Source organism: Giraffa tippelskirchi, chromosome 4, assembly GCF_054371585.1.
Source record: "Giraffa tippelskirchi isolate mGirTip1 chromosome 4, T2T-mGirTip1v1.2.pri, whole genome shotgun sequence".
Taxonomy (NCBI): domain Eukaryota; kingdom Metazoa; phylum Chordata; class Mammalia; order Artiodactyla; family Giraffidae; genus Giraffa; species Giraffa tippelskirchi.
In genome coordinates, this window is record NC_137278.1 from 87,426,882 (window position 1) to 87,442,128 (window position 15,247).

At 45.2% G+C, this 15,247-nt stretch overlaps 1 protein-coding gene and 1 long non-coding RNA gene across 3 annotated transcripts in view; one reads left to right on the forward strand and one right to left on the reverse strand.

The window, feature by feature from the left end:
* Nucleotides 1–3,463: 3,463 nt before the first annotated feature.
* On the reverse strand, nt 3,464–7,933 carry TIMCC (TIM double twin CX3C motif chaperone). 2 transcript variants are annotated; one of them, XM_081590359.1, is made up of 3 exons: nt 7,788–7,933; nt 6,760–6,900; nt 3,464–4,973 (listed from the first exon to the last, which is right to left on the reverse strand). In XM_081590359.1, exons 1-3 carry the CDS (start codon nt 7,911–7,913, stop codon nt 4,785–4,787), a joined length of 456 nt encoding a protein of 151 aa, XP_081446485.1. In that variant the 5' UTR covers nt 7,914–7,933; the 3' UTR covers nt 3,464–4,784. The 2 variants fall into 2 exon arrangements, with proteins under 2 accessions (XP_081446485.1, XP_081446484.1); XM_081590358.1 differs by having other exon boundaries at nt 7,599–7,933.
* Nucleotides 7,233–15,247, forward strand: part of LOC145545564 (uncharacterized) — a 101,224-nt gene continuing 93,209 nt past the window's right edge. The window contains exons 1-2 of the long non-coding RNA XR_014082152.1: nt 7,233–9,519; nt 10,880–10,962. This is a non-coding gene — a long non-coding RNA (uncharacterized LOC145545564). The remainder of the gene's footprint in view (nt 9,520–10,879; nt 10,963–15,247) is intronic.

Genomic DNA, 15,247 nt, shown 5'->3' on the forward strand with positions numbered 1-15,247 from the left:
AACTAGATAAAGGTAAAAGATCCTCATGTAGTGCAGTTGTTTTTAAACATGGCTGCTCATTAGAAACATATCTGGAGCCCGGTGAAAAAAGCAATACCTGGGCATCTAATTTCAAGATAATTCTGATATGCATTTGGTTTTTAAAAAGTGATTACAGGTTTTTCTATTAAATGGTAGTTTTGGCGATATAGAATTCTATTATTTTTCTGTTGACCAATCATGATACAATGGTTTTAAGTGAGTAATAGTTATATAATCACAATAGTAAAAGATGTTTATCAGTTTTCACAATCAATAGCCAGACAAAAAATAAAAGATAATTATAGTTGCAAGCCATAGTAGGAACATGATTATCCTAACAATATAAAATAATTACACACAATTTGGGGGGTCAAGCAGACTGATGTGGTAAGTACAAGTGCATACATGCACACGTTTTCATCTGCTCAGCCAGTCTATGTCTTTCGGTTGGTGCATTTAATCCATTTACATTTAAGGTAATTATCGATATATATGATCCTATTACTGTTTTCTAAATTGTTCTGGATTTATTTTCTGTAGGTAGCTCTTTTCCTTCTCGTTTCCTGCCTAGAGAAGTTCCTATAGCATTTGTTGTAAAGCTGGTTTGGTGGTGCTGAATTCTCTTAACTTTAGCTTGTCTGGAAAGCTTTTGATTTCTCCATCAAATCTGAAGGAGAGTCTTGCTGGGTAGAGAATTCTTGGTTGTAGATTCTTCCCTTTCATCACTTTAAATATATCATGCCATTCCCTTCTGGCTTGTAGAGTTTTTGTTGAGAAATCAGCTGATAGCCTGATGGGAATTCCCTTGTATAGTGTCATTTTTCCCTTGTTGCTTTTAATATTTTATTTCTGTCTTTAATTTTTGTCAGTTTAATTACTATGTGTCTCCGTGTGTTCCTCCTTGGGTTTATTCTGCCTGGGACTCTCTCTGCTTCCTGGACTTGGTTGACTATTTCCTTTTCCAGTTAGCGAAGTTTACAGCTATTATCTCTTCAAATATTTTCTCAGGTCCTTTCTCTCCTCTCCTTCTGGGACCCCTATAATGCAAATGTTGATGCATTTAATGATGTCCCAGAGGTCTCTTAGGTTGTCTTCATTTCTTTTCCTTTTTTTTTTTTGTCTATATTCTGTTCTGTGGCAGTGATTTCCACCATTCTATTCTCCAGGTCATTTATCCGTTCTTCTGCCTCAGTTATTCTGCTATTGATTCCTGCTAGTGTATCTCTGTTTGTTCTTTAGTTCTTCGAGGACTTTGGTGAACATTTCTTGCATCTTCTCAATCTTTGCCTCCATTCTTTTTCCAAGATCCTGAATCATCTTTACTATCAGTATTCTGAATTCCTTTTCTAGAAGGTTGCCTATCTCCACTTCATTTAGTTGTTTTTCTGGGGCTTTGTCTTGTCCCTTCATCAGTGACATAACTTTCTGCTTGTTCATGCTGATTCAGTTCAGTTCAGTCACTCAGTCGTGTCTGACTCTTTGCGACCCCGTGGAATGCAGCATGCCAGGCCTCCCTGTCCATCACCAACTCCCAGAGTTTACTGAAAGTCATGTCCATTGAGTCGGTGATGCCATCCAACCATCTCCTCCTCTGTTGTCCCCATCTCCAGATTCGTCTACCTGACTATCATCCCTTCTCATTTTCTTATGCTGTCAGTATCCATCATCAATCAGCTCTCCCTTTCCATAGTCACAAATATTTCTAGGTCCATTTTTCAATTCTTCATTGTCACAGCAATTCATCTTATTAAACAATAACCAGCCATACAAGCTGTGAAACATCCTTCCAAGACTATTTTAGCAGTCTACATATATGTGCTACACCCAGGAAGGAAAATAAAAGATGAAAAAGCCTCAGATGCTGCCCTGAGTGGGCTTCCTAGGTGGCACACTGGTGGTAAAGAACCCACTTGCCAATGCAGGAGACGTAAGAGATATGGGTTTGATCCCTGGGTTGGGAAGATCCCCTGGAGGAAGGCATGGCAACCCACTCCAGTATTCTTGCCTGGAGAATCCCATGGGCAGAACCTGGTGGGGTAGTCCATAGAGTCACGAGTCAGACAGGACTGAAGTGACTGCCCTGAATATCATATCATCTAGTAGGAGAAATATGATATATGTCAATAACCGTAATTATATAACCCTGGTGGACCATGGCAATGGCTGAAGAGGCTCCGGGGCAGAATGCTTTGACACTTAACAGGGGACACACACTTATAGATGGAGGAACCAGAGAAGGCTTCATGGAAGTGGTATTTGTACTGAATGATAGTGCTAAAGGATGGTATGTTAGTTTCCTGTTGCTTCCATAACAAATTACCACAGATTTAGTGCATTAAAACTACACTTGGTAATGTACAGCACAGTGACAATCGTTAATCATACTGTACTACACACTGGAAAGTTGCCGAGAGTTATTATCACACAGTTCTGTAGGTCAGATATGTGTGGCGCTGCAGTGTCCTTTGCTTAGTTGCACAGGGTCACAATGAAGGTGTTGGCAGGGCTGTGTTCCTTTCTGGAGGCTCTTTAGATGCATCTGCTTCCAAGTTCGTTCAAGTTGTCAGCTGGATTCAGCTCCTTGTTGTGGCAGGACTGAGGTCCTGATTCCTTGCCGGCTGTCAGCTGGGGGTCTGTCTGCTCCTAGCAGCCACTCCCATCCCTCCTCCCACTTTCCATGTGCCCCATATCCACCCCCCAGCAGTGAGGGTTGAATCCTCTCATGCTTTGAAACTAACTTCTACCTCATCTCTCCTGATCTCAGCTAGGGAAATGGATTAGATCAGGCCCAGGCTAATCAACCCATTTTCAGGTCTGTAACCTAATTAACATCTGCGAAGTCCCTTGTGCCTTGCAAGGCAGTATATTTACAGGATCCAGGATTAGGGTGAGCACATCTTTGGAGAGCCCTTATCCTGCTTGCCTCTGATGGGTAGAAGTTACATATCCTAGGCCTTGCCAGAGGGCTCTTCAGGCAGAGGAAATGGAAAGGATGAACCTTGGAGGCCAGAGACCTCCTGCAAGGAGCAGTGAGAACAGCCAGACTTTCTCCTGGGGTGTAACCTTGTCTTCTGAACGGCAGGATATGTGTGTGAGCTCTTGGGTAGAGTAACAGCCTCTGAATGAGAAAAAGGCAAACACAGACAACTGACCAAGGGGTGTGGGAAGTGCAGGGCCACCTGCCTAGTTCCATGGTGGAAGCTAGAGACCTGATGTGGATATTAATTCTTCAGCGTTCCAGTTTGTCTTTTTACATTAACCGACTTACATTTGCAGTGTTCTGGTATGTCCTCAAAGTTCTCATTGATAAGCACCCGGACTATAACACGTAACTACTTTTCATTCCCTGGGACATCTTAAATTTATTTCACACATTACAAAGAGAAGTATCCTGACAAAGTTATGTATTCATTGTGCAGATATAAGGGAAAAAACACAATAGTGGAAGAAAATTAAGTCTTATTTATTTTGAAAACCAAACCACTAGGAAAATATATCACAGTCTTGAAACAGCATAGAGACAATATTATCATTTCAAGTAGTAAGTTGGTAAAAAGACAAGGTCTTTATCAAAATGATAAGGGGCCAGAACTGGAACAAGAACAACGCATGTAACAAAGGCCCTGGCAAAAGTGGTATTTGGTAACGGAGGGCAGTCCCTTTATCGCTCTGAAGGAGCCACAGTTCATCCCTGAGTTGCTTACTTTTCCTCTCGAGTTTTTTTGTTGTCAGCGGATTGTCTCAACAAAGCTCTGTTATTTCAGGGGGCAAAGTAAGCAACACTGGGTTTAGGCTTTCATTCTGTCTCATGAAAAACAGATTTTTCCAAAGCCCGTACTTCATAACCCTCTTATTTAAGTAGCTAACAGTTTCTCTTTCACTGTTCATTCCTGAATATGAGCACATAATACTGCCAAAATCCCATTTCCCTTCAAGGCTGAGTGTCACTGTTAAGATTGTCTTGTCGCTTGGCTGACTCTGCTGCAGGCGGCCTCAAGGCCCACCATGGCTGCCAGTGAGAGGGATCACTTGCTTCCCTTACCAGTGTGATAGCACTTCTTACATTTTTGCAGGGTCTCCAGGCTGAATGATGTAATGTGTGAGAATTTTAAGAAACACACATCCACATCTTGATGGTCAGAAATGAGTACCACCTGCAGGTGGTACTTTTCAAAGATTTTATTCAAACTGCCTCCCCCAACTTTACATCTTAACGTCATGCCCTTGTCTTAAAGAAAAACAAGCAAAACAAACCCCCTAGAAGCCCCCTGCCCCTTTCTACATTAGTGACTGCATGGATTTTATTAGTTTGTGGAAAATGTTGTAGTGATCCTTCTGGTAAACAGCAGGTGGGCAACAAATAGAAACACCTCTTTTCATACTCCACTAGACCATTAGCAGGTTACATGAACCTGCCAGCCTCTTGGTATCTGTGCAGTAAGAAAATCTGGTACCTCGGAGGGCCCTGGTTTGGTACAAGGGAGACTCCCTATTGGCAGGAGACGTACTTGCCACATGAAGTTCAGGCTCATAACAAACCTCCTGTGCTATCTGTGACCCAAATTTTAGCACCGTTTTTCTTCCATTTCACGTTCTAGGATTGAAACACAAAGGAACCAGCGTCCAGAGGAAAGAAACACAGGCCTTAGACTTGCTGCCATCCTTAATTTCCTCATTCATCAACTTTCCTTAAAAGACCCAAATCCCCATTCCTCTTTTTAAATCGCTTCCTGCCCTCAGCCCTGATGGTCATGAGTAGACAGCTATTTCCCCATGGAAGAGAGAGACTCCTTCATCTTCCTGGCCATGGTTGGGATGAGGTTCATGTGGTCATCCACACACTTGGTCACGCAGGCCTCCAGCTGCCGCTTCACGTGAAGCTCCTTACTCCCTGCATCTATTGAATCTTTGGCCTTGTCACTGCAGTACATAGTGCACCGGGCCAGGCGGTCCTGTGGCAAGAAGGAAAAGGGCAGAAAAACTGAAAGGGTGACCTTCATCTACCAAGTGCTTATCGTATGCCACGTTCTATACTACATGTTTTGGCTTGAAGTGTTATTATCTTGATCAATTAAAGGGACGCTATAGTGGAACTGACCAAGACTGTCCTGATTAAAACAGAGGGTGGCACCATGAGGGCCCAGACAAAGCATTTCTAGAAAGCAGCTGAATGACCGAATAAAATGTAAGAAGTCCCTTCTAGGAAGTAAGAAGGAACTAGAGGCTACTGTTACTCAACTACAGACTTTCAAACACCTTGATTTTATAAGGTCTGTCACTGCTACAGAAAAATACTCAATTCAACAAATATTTATTGGGCTTCTACTATGTGCTAGGGACTCTGCTGTTGGGGAATACAGCAATGAGTAAAACAGATAAAGCTCTTTCTTTCACTGAACTGATACTCCAGTGGAGGGAGATGGACAAATAAGTGAAGATGTTGGGGAAACAGCTGGATATACGAATCTGGATAAGGAGTGAAGCTGGTCTAAAGATATGAATGCAGTATTTGTCAGCATACAGATATTTGCTATGAGACTACAGAACTAGACTGAGATCCAAGCATAACCCTGGGTACTCCAGGGCTCTTCAGAGGTTGGAGAGAGTAAAAAAGACAGTAAATGAGAACAAGAAAGGAGCGGGGGGCGGTGGGGTGGGGGGGACGACCAGGAGAGTGAGCTATCCTATCCTGGTGGCCAAATGAATAAAGATTTTTAATGTGTCAATGATGCAGGTAGACTCAGTAAGATGAGGAATGAGAAATGACCTTTGGATTCAGCCCCATGGAGGGGAGTGGCAAGAGTGGTTCTGGTGCAATGGAAAAGTAAGTCTGATTGCAGGACTGAACAGTGAATGGAAGAGAAAGTTGTACAGTAATTCAAGAAGCAAGCTATGAAAGACTTGTAAAATAAAGTGTCAAACACAAAGAAACCCTTTGGAGTTTCATGATCTTGGAGAAGTTATCCTTTTACAGTGCCAGTCATTTTGAAGAATTTTATATAGAATATAAAAATGTTTCACATTGGATATAAATTTGTCCACATGAACAGAATCCCAGGCTATGAAATACTGATTCAGAAGTGGGCCCTCTTCCACCCAAGTTTCAGGAAAGTTTACCCAGAGGAAGGGAGTAAAAGGAAGCTGGGGACACCCTTTGCTGCTCCAGAGAGAAATATGGGGCAGGGTGGGGTGAGAGGAGGCTCTTAGTGACCTCAGAGAGGCTTGCGAGTCAGGCATCAAGGAGTCAACAAAAATAATGCTTCATGTAAATGACTGCTCTTTAGTGACATAGGAGCGTCCCTCTGGGTACAGCAAGTAGGAGCATCCTGGGTGGGAAAACCCACAAAATGATGGTAGGATGTTGCTCTAATCTGTACCTTTTAAAGACTGGCTTATTCCACTTTCCTGGGGATTCTGCTATTGTAAGAATGAACTAACATCTTTTACAAAGCTTTATACTGTACAGTATACATATATTTGATGTCTATGAAAAAAAAAAGCATAAGGCTCTTGGTCATGAACTCCCTTTTGCATTGTTTCTATGGGAAATTCTTACAGCACTCAACCTCTAGGACTTTTTCCAAAATTTTACACCCTGCAAAGACCAGCCGGACATAGGACTGTCACAGATATTAACACAGAAACAAGACACTAAAGCCAAGAATTCTGAACCAGCGCTTGTCATCTGCAAAAGAGCAACACCTAGGGCTAGAGTGGTCTGGCTGGGGTATTCCTCACCTGGAACTTCTCCAACTCGCTGGTCACCAGGGCCTGGGCTTGAGCCAGAGGTGCATGGCAGCGCTCAATGCACTGGTGCACTTGCTGCATGGACGCCTGGCTGTCCTCACAACAGCCGGCGCTGCACCGGAACATGAGGCCCTGTGGGGGGAGGGCAGAGACGGGTGAGGCAGGAAAGCCTTCGGGCAGAGATGACCACCACCGAGTCCAGCAGAGGCTGGGGGGTGCGTCACATCTGCACCTCTCCTTAGAATAGACACCAAGAGCTTCAAACCACGAATGGAAACACTATCCTCGGTGCCTAGCAGAGTGTTTCATTGTCGCTAGCTCACTGACAGTTGTTGAACCGAAGCTGGGTGGACGGGGAGGGTGGTGGAGGATGAGATGGAGCCAAGTTCTGAAAACCAGGTGCCCAAACCACAGGGTTCAGAGGCCAGCGATCTAGTAACCATCCACCAGGGGGGAACTGGTCCACTGACTCCAGGGGCACCTTTACAAGCGAAACCCACAATCGGGTTAGGGAAGTGGGATCAACAGCCGCACAACATTCAGGGGATCAGGCGGAACAGCATATAAGGCAGCGTGTGAGCCGAGCACGGCCAGGCCATTGAGGAGGCCGAGCACTGTCGCCTTTCCGGTCTTTCACCTTGGCGGTGCTCTTAGGGCGGGCTCCGGCTGCTCACTGCGAAGCGGCCGCGCAAGACGGGAAGCTGGGAGAGGCTGAACACCTTACTCCAGGGGGCTTCTCAACCCTGGCGAGGGGACACCCCCTCCCCAGCCTGGCCTGGAGGGCAAATGGCCTTGCGCGTGGCGAGGACGCACAGATTTCATCCGCTCACCCGAAGCTCCAGTTCCAAGAGTGAGCAGTGCTTCCAAAGACGCAGCCACGACCCCAGGGACACCCCGGCCCGGGTCTGCAGGCTGGGAGGCAGTGGTGCGTAAGGATCCTGAGGCGGCTGCGGGAAGGGGCAGGAAACCCCGGACTGTACTCGCTCCCCACAACCCCGGGTCGGCTCCTGCCCCGCTACCTGCATCTTCCGGATATTCTCCCTCTCCAGACTCTTCACCATGGAGTCCACCGCCTCCTGCACCCGGAGCTGCTGCGGCTCCGCCATGGCGACCCGCACGGTTCCCGGCTGCGCCGGCGCCCACATGGATTCCCGCGCATGGGCCCGCCCCCTCGCCGCCACTTCCCGGGTCACCGCGGCGCGCCCTCCCCCGGCCACGCCGCCCCTAGCGTCCGAGAGGAGTAACTGCACTCCCGGCGGCCCGCTCCCGCCGCGCTCCGGGGTCCCGCCCCCGGCGGCCCCGCCCACCCCGCGGGATTCTTTACCAGGTCTGCGCACCTCTGCTAGTGGCAAATGGTTGTTTCTCTCCTTACCTGTCTGGGTCCCTGGTCCCCTCTCTTACTTAAAGTTCATTAAATTCATTTTTGTTTATTTTAAAAAAACTGAAGTAAAGTAATGCTCAAAATTCTCCAAGCCAGGCTTCAACAGTAGTGAACCGTGAACTTCCAGATGTTCAAGCTGGATTTAGAAAAGGCAGAGGAACCAGAGATCAAATTGCCAACATCCGCTGGATCATAGAAAAAGCCAAAAAATTCCAGAAAAACATCTACTTCTGCTTTATTGACTTCGCCAAAGTCTTTGACTATGTGGACCACAACAGACTGAAAAATTCTTAAAGAGAAGGGAATACCAGACTACCTGACCTGCCTCCTGAGAAATCTGTATGCAGGTCAAGAAGCAACAGTTATAACTGTACATAGAACAACAGACTGGTTCCAAATCAGGAAAGGTGTACTGTATATTGGAGTATAAAGGAGTATTGTCGAGGCTGTATATTGTCACCCCGCTTATTTAACTTATATGCACAGTACATCATGAGAAATGCTGGGCTGGATGAAGCACAAGCTGGAATCAAAATTGCTGGGAAAAATATCAATAACCTCAGATATGCAGATGACACCACCCTTATGACAGAAAGCAAAGAAGAACTAAAGAGCCTCTTGATGAAAGTTAAAGAGGAGGGTGAAAAACTTGGCTTAAAACTCAACATTCAGAAAACTAAGATCATGGCATCTGGTCCTATCCCTTCATGGCAAATAGTTGGGAAACAATGGAAACAGTGACAATATTTTCTTGGGCTCCAAAATCACTGCAGATGGTGGGTGGCTGCAGCCTTGAAACTTAAAAGAGGCTTGCTCCTTGGAAGAAAAGCTATGACCACCCTAGACAGCATATTAAAAAGCAGAGACATTACTTTGCCAACAAAGGTCCATCTAGTCAAAGCTATGGTTTTTCCAGTGGTTATTTATGGATGTGAGATTTGGACTGTAAAGAAAGCTGAGCGCAGAAGAATTGATGCTTTTGAACTGTGTTGTTGGAGAAGACTCTTGAGAGTCCCTTGGACTGCAAGGAGACCCAACAGTCCATCCTGAGGGAAATCAGTCCTGAATATTCATTGGAAGGACTGATGTTGAAGCTGAAACTCCAATACTTTGGCCACTTGATGTGAAGAACTGACTCATTGGAAAAGACCCTGATGCTGGGAAAGATTGAGGGCAGGAGGAGAAGGGGATGACAGAGGATGAGATGGTTGGATGGCATCACCAACTCAATGGACAGTTTGAGTAAGCTCTGGGAGTTGGTGATGGACAGGCAGGCATGGCGTGCTGCAGTCCATGGGGTCGCAAAGGGTCGGACATGACTGAACTGATAATCGATTTACAGTTTGTACCAATCTCTGCTGTACAGCAAGGTGAAAAAAAATATTTAATATGATTCATTTAACAGATAGGTGCGCAGATCTTAGATGTAAACAGCTTGTTGAGTTTTAACAGGCCTTGACCTTTCCCTGTCCACCTCTGCCCTTTTCCCCTATTGCTCCTGACCTCTAGCAACCACTGATCTGCTCTTTCACTACAGATGATCCTTTTCTTTTCTAGAATATAATATATGTATTTATATATAAATAATTCATTCCTATGTACTTTTCGGGGGGTCTGGTCCCTTCACCTAACATAACACTTTTGAGGCTGAGCCTTATCTTCTTTTTTTCTGTATTATTTTGTAGTATTCTATTAAATGGAGGTACAGCAATTTATTTTTCCATTCCCCTGTTGATGGGCATTTGGGCCCTTCCCAGTTATTCTGAATAAAGTGATGACTGTGAACATCACTGAGCAAATCTTTTGTAGACATAAATTTCCATTTCTCTTGGGCAAATAAATATCTAGAAGTGGAATCATTGGATTGTTGGTAGATATATTTATGCATTCATTTCTAATAAGAAATTGTTAGCTTCAAAGGCGCAATGTGGTAGCTACAGATATTCAATTGACAAGGAAGCATTTATGTGTCAGCAGCAGTGAGCTGTTTCGGAGCTTCTGGAACAGTTCTGTCTGGAAAACTCCTTCCCCCACCTCCTATGCATTCGTTTATTAGGACTTCCCTAGTGGCTCAGCAGTAAAGAATCCATCTGCCAATGCAGGAGACTCGGGAGATACGGTTCAATCCTTGGATTGGGAAGATCCTCTGGCAGAGGAAATGGCAACGCACTCCAGTATTCTTGCCTGGGAAATCCCATGGCTAGAGGAGCCTGGACGGCTACAGTCCATGGGGTTGCACAGAGTGGGACAGGACTGAGTGTGGGACAGGACTGAGTGACTACGCATGCAGGCATGCACACTTCCAGCCCTTCCTGTTACAGGCTACTTCCAAACTTCAGTGAGTTTTGTATTTTATTAATCTGGAATTCTAGTTCTCCCAATCCAGTGTCTGCTCAAGGCCTGCAGGTCTACAGAGGAAAGTTCTAAAGCCTTAGAGATGGACTACCAGGCCCATCAGAATCTTCTGGAACCTACCTTTCCAACACCAGTCTCTCTACTTACTACCATATGTTAGCCATGCCCAACCACTGACAGTCCCTCAAACATGTCAGCACCCCTTCCCAGGTCCCCGGACCACCCACTGTGCCCCTCGTCCGAGGTGCCCTTCTCTGCCTCTCTTCTTCACCTTGTGGGCTCCTACTGAAGACTTAGTTTAGATGCTACACAATTGGTGTCTTATCCTGAATGCTCCTGTAATGCTTTATGTTTTCTGCCTTTGTCCTATCACAGGGTCTTTTTTACAAAGCAGGGGTCTCAAACTCACCAGCATTTTGGGTCCTAGAAGCAGCACCAGTAAGTGAAGCTGGTCTGGGGTAAGTACCTGTTTGGGCCGAGTGATGGGGACTCTGGTAGACCAAAGAACGTTTTCAGTGTTTCCCCTTAAACAACATGGCCATACAACACAAGGTAAACCTGATTCTTCGGGTGCTTTCGTCAAGTGATTAAACTGCTTCCTTTCCTTTGTGTTACCCCTTGCTAGCTGGTGAGCCTTTTGAGAATGTCGTGTCGTTCTTTCCATTTTCCTTAGCACTAATAACAGTACAACACACACACATAATCAGGGAAATTTTGCTGAAGACAGTAACGAGTGGGAAGGCGAGAGTTATCTTTCTGTAAATTTTCTCCACTTTCAAGTTTGCCTGACGGGTGGTGTGGCTTCTGGCCCACTCTGTGTACTTGGGAAGATTCTGGGTAACTTGGTGAGGGGCTTTTGGATAAGATGGAGCAAAACTAAGCCCCTTTGGAAGAAATAACTCTAACTTAAACCCTAGGGGGTGTGGACACCGGGCAAGGGATGGAAGAAATCTGGCTGGGAACTGGCTAGAGGTTGTTCCTAGTCCTATCGACCCCCTAGTCCCTCAGCCTTCATCTCTCTGAGCCTCAGTTTCCTAATCCGATGAAAAGAAAAAAAAAAAGGAAGCAAATCTGTACTCATTGGCTGGTTTCAGGAAAGTACATAGAATAGAGTACTGTTAGGTTCTCAGAGGAAAAGCTCTTTTTAATACAAAGAATTATTATTGAGAAATTTTAAGAATATTACTAAGAATTATTATTAGTAATCAGATCATTGAACAGTGAGCTTACTGGTTACTGGAGAGAACAAGATGAGGTGTGGGATGTTTTATGGTGAGTTTATAACAAGACTGAGAAGACTTGAGGTGTTTTCACCTAAAGCAGCTGCTTCTCTCACCCTTACCTGCCTGCAACCCTGGTGGGTCAGAGGGCTCACCTTCCTTGGAGACGTTTAAAGCCCACTTCCAGGGAGATAATGCAGATTGTCAAGCACGTGGCTCTGGAAGCGTCCCTCTTATATATTTTCTCTGTTAAACAATACACCCATGAGTGCTGCAGTCAGTAGGAGGTCAGCCCAGTGGTTGACAACTTGACAGATCTGGATTTGAGTTCTACTTTGCCCCTTACCAGTGATATTATCTTAGACAATTTATTTATTTATTTTGAGCTGTGCTGGGTCTTTGTTGCTGTGAGGGCTTTTCTCTAATTCCTGTGAGCAAGGGCTACTCTCTAGTTGCAGTGTGCAGGCTGCTCACTGCAGTGGCTTCTCTTGTTGAGGAGCATGGGCTCTAAGGCATTCAGGCTTCTGTGGTCATGGCTTCTGGGCTCTAGAGCACAGGCCCAATAGTTGTGGTGCATGGGCTTAGTTCTGCCAAGACATGTATGATCTTCCTAGACCAGGGATCGAACTCGTGTCTCCTGCATTGGCAGGCAGATTCTTCACCACTGAGGCACCAGGAAAGCCCTAGACAAGTTATTTAATACGTGACTACCTCATCATGTGGTTGTTCTGTGACTTTTGCCCCTGGATAATGTCTGCCTCCACTCAGGCCAGGCAAAACTGCTGCTGCTGCTGCTAAGTCGCTTCAGACGTGTCCGACTCTGTGCCACCCCATAGACGGCAGCCCACCAGGCCCCCCTGTCCCTGGGATTCTCCAGGCAAGAACACTGGAGTGGGTTGCCATTTCCTTCTCCAATGCAGGAAAGTGAAAAGTGAAAGTGAATTCGTTCAGTCGTGTCCGACTCTTAGCGACCCCATGGACTACAGCCTACCAGGCTCCTCCATCCATGGGATTGTCCAGGCAAGAGTGCTGGAGTGGGGTGCCATTGCCTTCTCCGCCAGGCAAAATTAGTCTAGTCCTTTCTTCATGTAATCATAGATATCTTGATACTTACAGAGCAAAGTATCCCAGGAGGAGTCTCTTCTATGGGTGAAATGTCATCTTGAGACAGCTGGACCTGCTGAAGTGCTTGCACCTGGACAAATGTCTCCTTGAGCCAAAGAATACAAAGAAACTGTAGGCGATTGAAAATAACTGCATGCGTGTGCAGTTGGGGCAATTATGAACAATAGGATACAAAAAGGCCATAAACCAATGGCTATTTCTGAGGTGCCTGGGGCAAAAGTGAGGTACTGCGCAAGGTCCTGCACTCAGTATTACCAAGGGGGCTGGCAGACCACCTAGCTATGCCCCCTGCCCAACCCATGGATCCTCACTGCCCCCACCCACCCCACTATTACCCTATTTAAGGACCCAAGCAGCTCTCCTCGGGGACCTACTTCTTGTCTTCTGTCCCTCTTGCTGCAGCACAAGCTGCAATCAAGTCTTGCCTGAAATTCTTGTCTGGTTTCTTATCAATTTCTATTGATTAAAGAGTCCTAGGGCCCAGGTTGGTAACAATCTGTGTCTCTGGTCAAGAATTATAGAATTTAAAGGGTTCCTAGAGATCTGTTTGCTTTTGCAAAATTTTTAGAAGAATCATTTGTTTTCAAATGTGACATCTGGGGAAAACTCCAATATGAAGAACAGATGAAGGTGTTATTTTAATAGTCTAAATTAACTTTCCAAGTTCAAATTTCAAAGAATTGTTTATTTTAAAGACTATCCAGATAGCCACTGGCCAAGTTATTAGTTATTTGAAATTAAATTAAATGTAAATAAAAACAAGTTAGCTCCTTAGTCTCATGAGCCACAGTTCAAGTGTTCACTAGGCACACTTGACTACAGTATACAGAGTATTTCCTCCATCGCAGAAAGTTCTATTGGACAGCACAGCTTTAGAACAATGAGGCTGTTTTGCTCAGGGTTGTGAATGATGTTCCTAAATCCCTATAGCTGTCTCAGATTCAGCATACATCTTGGTTTGACTTTATCTGCACAGACTCAAGACAACCTTGATATCACTGGATGAGTAGTTACACACTGTAGTCCTTTCCAACAGCTCTTTTTTTTTAGTCTCAGATGGCCTTCCACTAAGCAAAGGTCGCAGAGGAAGCTTTAGTTAGAGCCCAGACCAGTTAGTTAACCCTGTGGCAAAATAACTAATGATGTCTTGTGGGTTAAAATAGGGCAAAGAATATATTTGAGCAGGTGTTTTTTGAAGAATAGCTCAGAAAGTATTTAAACATATTTAAAAAATTAGAATTTTGAGATGTGTGAAATACTAGGGCCTCTCTTGTGGAGCCCTAGGATGCTGTGGGGCACAGTTTGAAAACTCTTGATCCAAATCAAAGTTCTCATGAAACTGGGTCCTAAAAAGACAAAAGGATTTCATATGGTCACACAGTAGGTGACTATCAAAGGGAGAGTAGAAATAGATTTTTCTGACTCAGTCCAGTGTTTTTCATACACTGTTGAAACAACAGGGTCCAAACATGACTTCCCCCATCATCTGGGCCCGGTCTTCAGGGCCTTGGTGATAGGAAGGGTAGGCTCTAGAGCTGGACCTGAGCTGGGAGCTGAGCTTGGCCTCACCTTTCTGATTTGGGATGCTATCTTTGGAGATAACAATAGCAGCTTCCATTTATTGAGCACATATTGTGTGCCAGATATACTATTATCCTCATTCAACAAAGGAGTGTCAAATAAAAAATGAATCCAGACTTGTTGCAGGAAGGGGGACCCCTTCTAGGGCCTGAAAATGGCTCTTGTCTAACACTCGGAAATGAATTGTCCAAGGAGACGCATGTGCTGACAATGTAGGGTATAGTTCAGGCGAGGCAGAAAAGGAAAGATGACCTCAAAGGAAGTAGGTTACCTTTATTCAGGCAAGGAGGGGCGACAGTCAGCCTAACAACCAGGCTGAGCGCTGAGAGGGATCAGGGAGGCTCCATATTTATAGGGGGTTTGTGGAAGGTTTCTGGACAGGGGGTGATAAGTCTTCTGGGCAGGTGTAGGGGGTGGAAGGTTTTCGGATAGGGGGTGATAAGTCTCAGATAGGTGCAACGGCCTGGAGCATCAGGACGGGACCTAAAGTTCTATTTTGTTTTCTCCGAAGTTAGATGATTCAGCAAGGGCCTTTGAGACTGTTGTTTTCTTTTCTAGGCCCAAAAGACTCCTTCAGGCAAAGCAAAAGATTTTATTGGGTAAGGGCACCCAAGTGGAAAGCAGTCGGGTAAGGTAACCCAGGAGAACAGCTCTGCCATGTGGCTCACAGTCTCGGGTTTTATGGTGATGGGATTAGTTTTCGGGTTGTCTTTAGCCAATCATTCTGACTCAGAGTCCTTCCTGGTGGTGCCTTGTTCAGCCAAGATGGATGCCAGAGACGATTCTGGGAGGTGGTCAGACATGTGGTGTCTCCTTT

Excerpts from the sequence above, each read along its gene's own strand:
- TIMCC (XM_081590358.1), bottom strand. The coding sequence starts at position 7,913 with ATGTGGGCGCCGGCGCAGCCGGGAACCGTGCGGGTCGCCATGGCGGAG. Across the intron at positions 6,901-7,598 it reads TCTTGGAACTGGAGCTTCGG|GGCCTCATGTTCCGGTGCAG; the intron begins GTGAGCGGATGA and ends CTCCCCCCACAG. Across the intron at positions 4,974-6,759 it reads GCGAGTTGGAGAAGTTCCAG|GACCGCCTGGCCCGGTGCAC; the intron begins GTGAGGAATACC and ends TTCTTGCCACAG.